The 1,485-nt window shown below is 50.0% G+C and overlaps 1 protein-coding gene across 1 annotated transcript; it reads right to left on the minus strand.

Moving 5' to 3' along the window:
- Positions 1–462: 462 nt before the first annotated feature.
- Positions 463–1,006, minus strand: LOC123408746. The gene is made up of 3 exons (XM_045101792.1): positions 913–1,006; positions 733–878; positions 463–591 (listed from the first exon to the last, which is right to left on the minus strand). Exons 1-3 carry the CDS (start codon positions 1,004–1,006, stop codon positions 463–465), a joined length of 369 nt encoding a protein of 122 aa, XP_044957727.1.
- Positions 1,007–1,485: the final 479 nt, after the last annotated feature.

Raw genomic sequence — 1,485 nt, forward strand, 5'->3', positions numbered from 1 at the left:
CACAAAATCACCTCTGCTTTTGCAATCTGGGTATTTCATCAAATGAAAGAATCTGAACCACAATCAGTTATCTCTGTGTAACATGAAGGATGTAATTTGTTGCATACCTTCCAGCAGCACGAGAAAGAAAATCTTTCTAGGACATATCACCATTACCTAGTGCAACTCCAAGATAGTCTCCAGTTGCAAGAATTACAATAGCTTTAGATGAAGTCCCTTCCATGAGAAGGCAGAAGAACACAACTTGATTGATCTAAATAAGTGCTAAGAATTGTTCTCTGATAATCCAGTAAGTCCATGCAAAAAAAGTATAAGTGAAATATAGATTGTTAAAACAATGCAAAATTATTATTTTCGCAATATGTAATCCTACAAAACATATATATTATTTTCTGGTAATAGTTGAGCAAATTAAGTTACTGAAACACATATATTGACTTACTAACTAAATAATTTGATCAATCATATACGTGTAAGTGGGAATTTATTTCGTTCCCTGATTATGAAATACTGAAATCTCAACAAATCTCTCCCTAATAAATACTTGTACATGAGCTCTTCTCCACACCAAGGTAGCTCGGCTTGGTGCCCCTGGAGCAGCCAAGAGAGCAAGAGAAATAAACAAACGTACTTGTTAGTCAGACTCAGACCAGAGCCGAACAAGAAATTCAGTTTACTGTTGACTGCATTCCCTCCCATCTTCAGAGGGAGCTCAGATTTTGATTTTTGTACCTGAAGTGGAAGATGGCGGCGAGCGTGGCGAGCACGCTGCTCCTGATCACCAGGTCCCTGAATTCCTTCCCGGGATTGGAAGGAGACATGGCTGGCCAGCGGGCAGAGATGAGGCGGCGGCGGCCAGCGTGTAGAGATGCGGCGGCGGCGCCCAGCGTGCAGAGATGCGGTGGCGGCGGCCAGCGTGCAGAGACGCCTCCGTCAGCAACGCGGGAGCGCTCGGCGCGTGCTGCAGTAGCCGAGCCGGCGCCGACACCGGGGCGCGCTCCAGCATCCTCACCTCGATCGTGACCGCCTTCTTGGTCGCCACCTTCGCCCTTGCCGCCTTCTCCGCCTTGTTGCCCATCTTGCTCACCGGCTTCCTCGCGGCCGGCAACTGCAGCTGCTGTCAGAACTTGTTGATGAACTCGTCCGCCGTCTCGTCCACGCACGCGGCCTCCGTCAGTACCACGGGAGCCCTCGGCGCGTGCTGCACCAGCCGAGCCGGCGCTGGCACCGGGGTGCGCTCCAGCCTCCTCACCTCGGCGCGTGCTGCACCAGCCGAGCCGGCGCCGGCACCGGGGTGCGCTCCAGCCTCCTCACCTCGGCCGTGACCACCGAAACCTTATCTTAATAGAAGGATCTCGGGTGGAATACTTCAAAACACGAGGTTCTTTTTTTAAGAACGAAACTTTTCCTGGTTAGTCACTTAAAGAGGGACGGCGGGATAATTACTTGAAAAGACAGGGACTTTTTTGCAAAATGTCCATGACG

This window comes from Hordeum vulgare, chromosome 7H (genome assembly GCF_904849725.1).
Source record: "Hordeum vulgare subsp. vulgare chromosome 7H, MorexV3_pseudomolecules_assembly, whole genome shotgun sequence".
NCBI lineage: Eukaryota > Viridiplantae > Streptophyta > Magnoliopsida > Poales > Poaceae > Hordeum > Hordeum vulgare.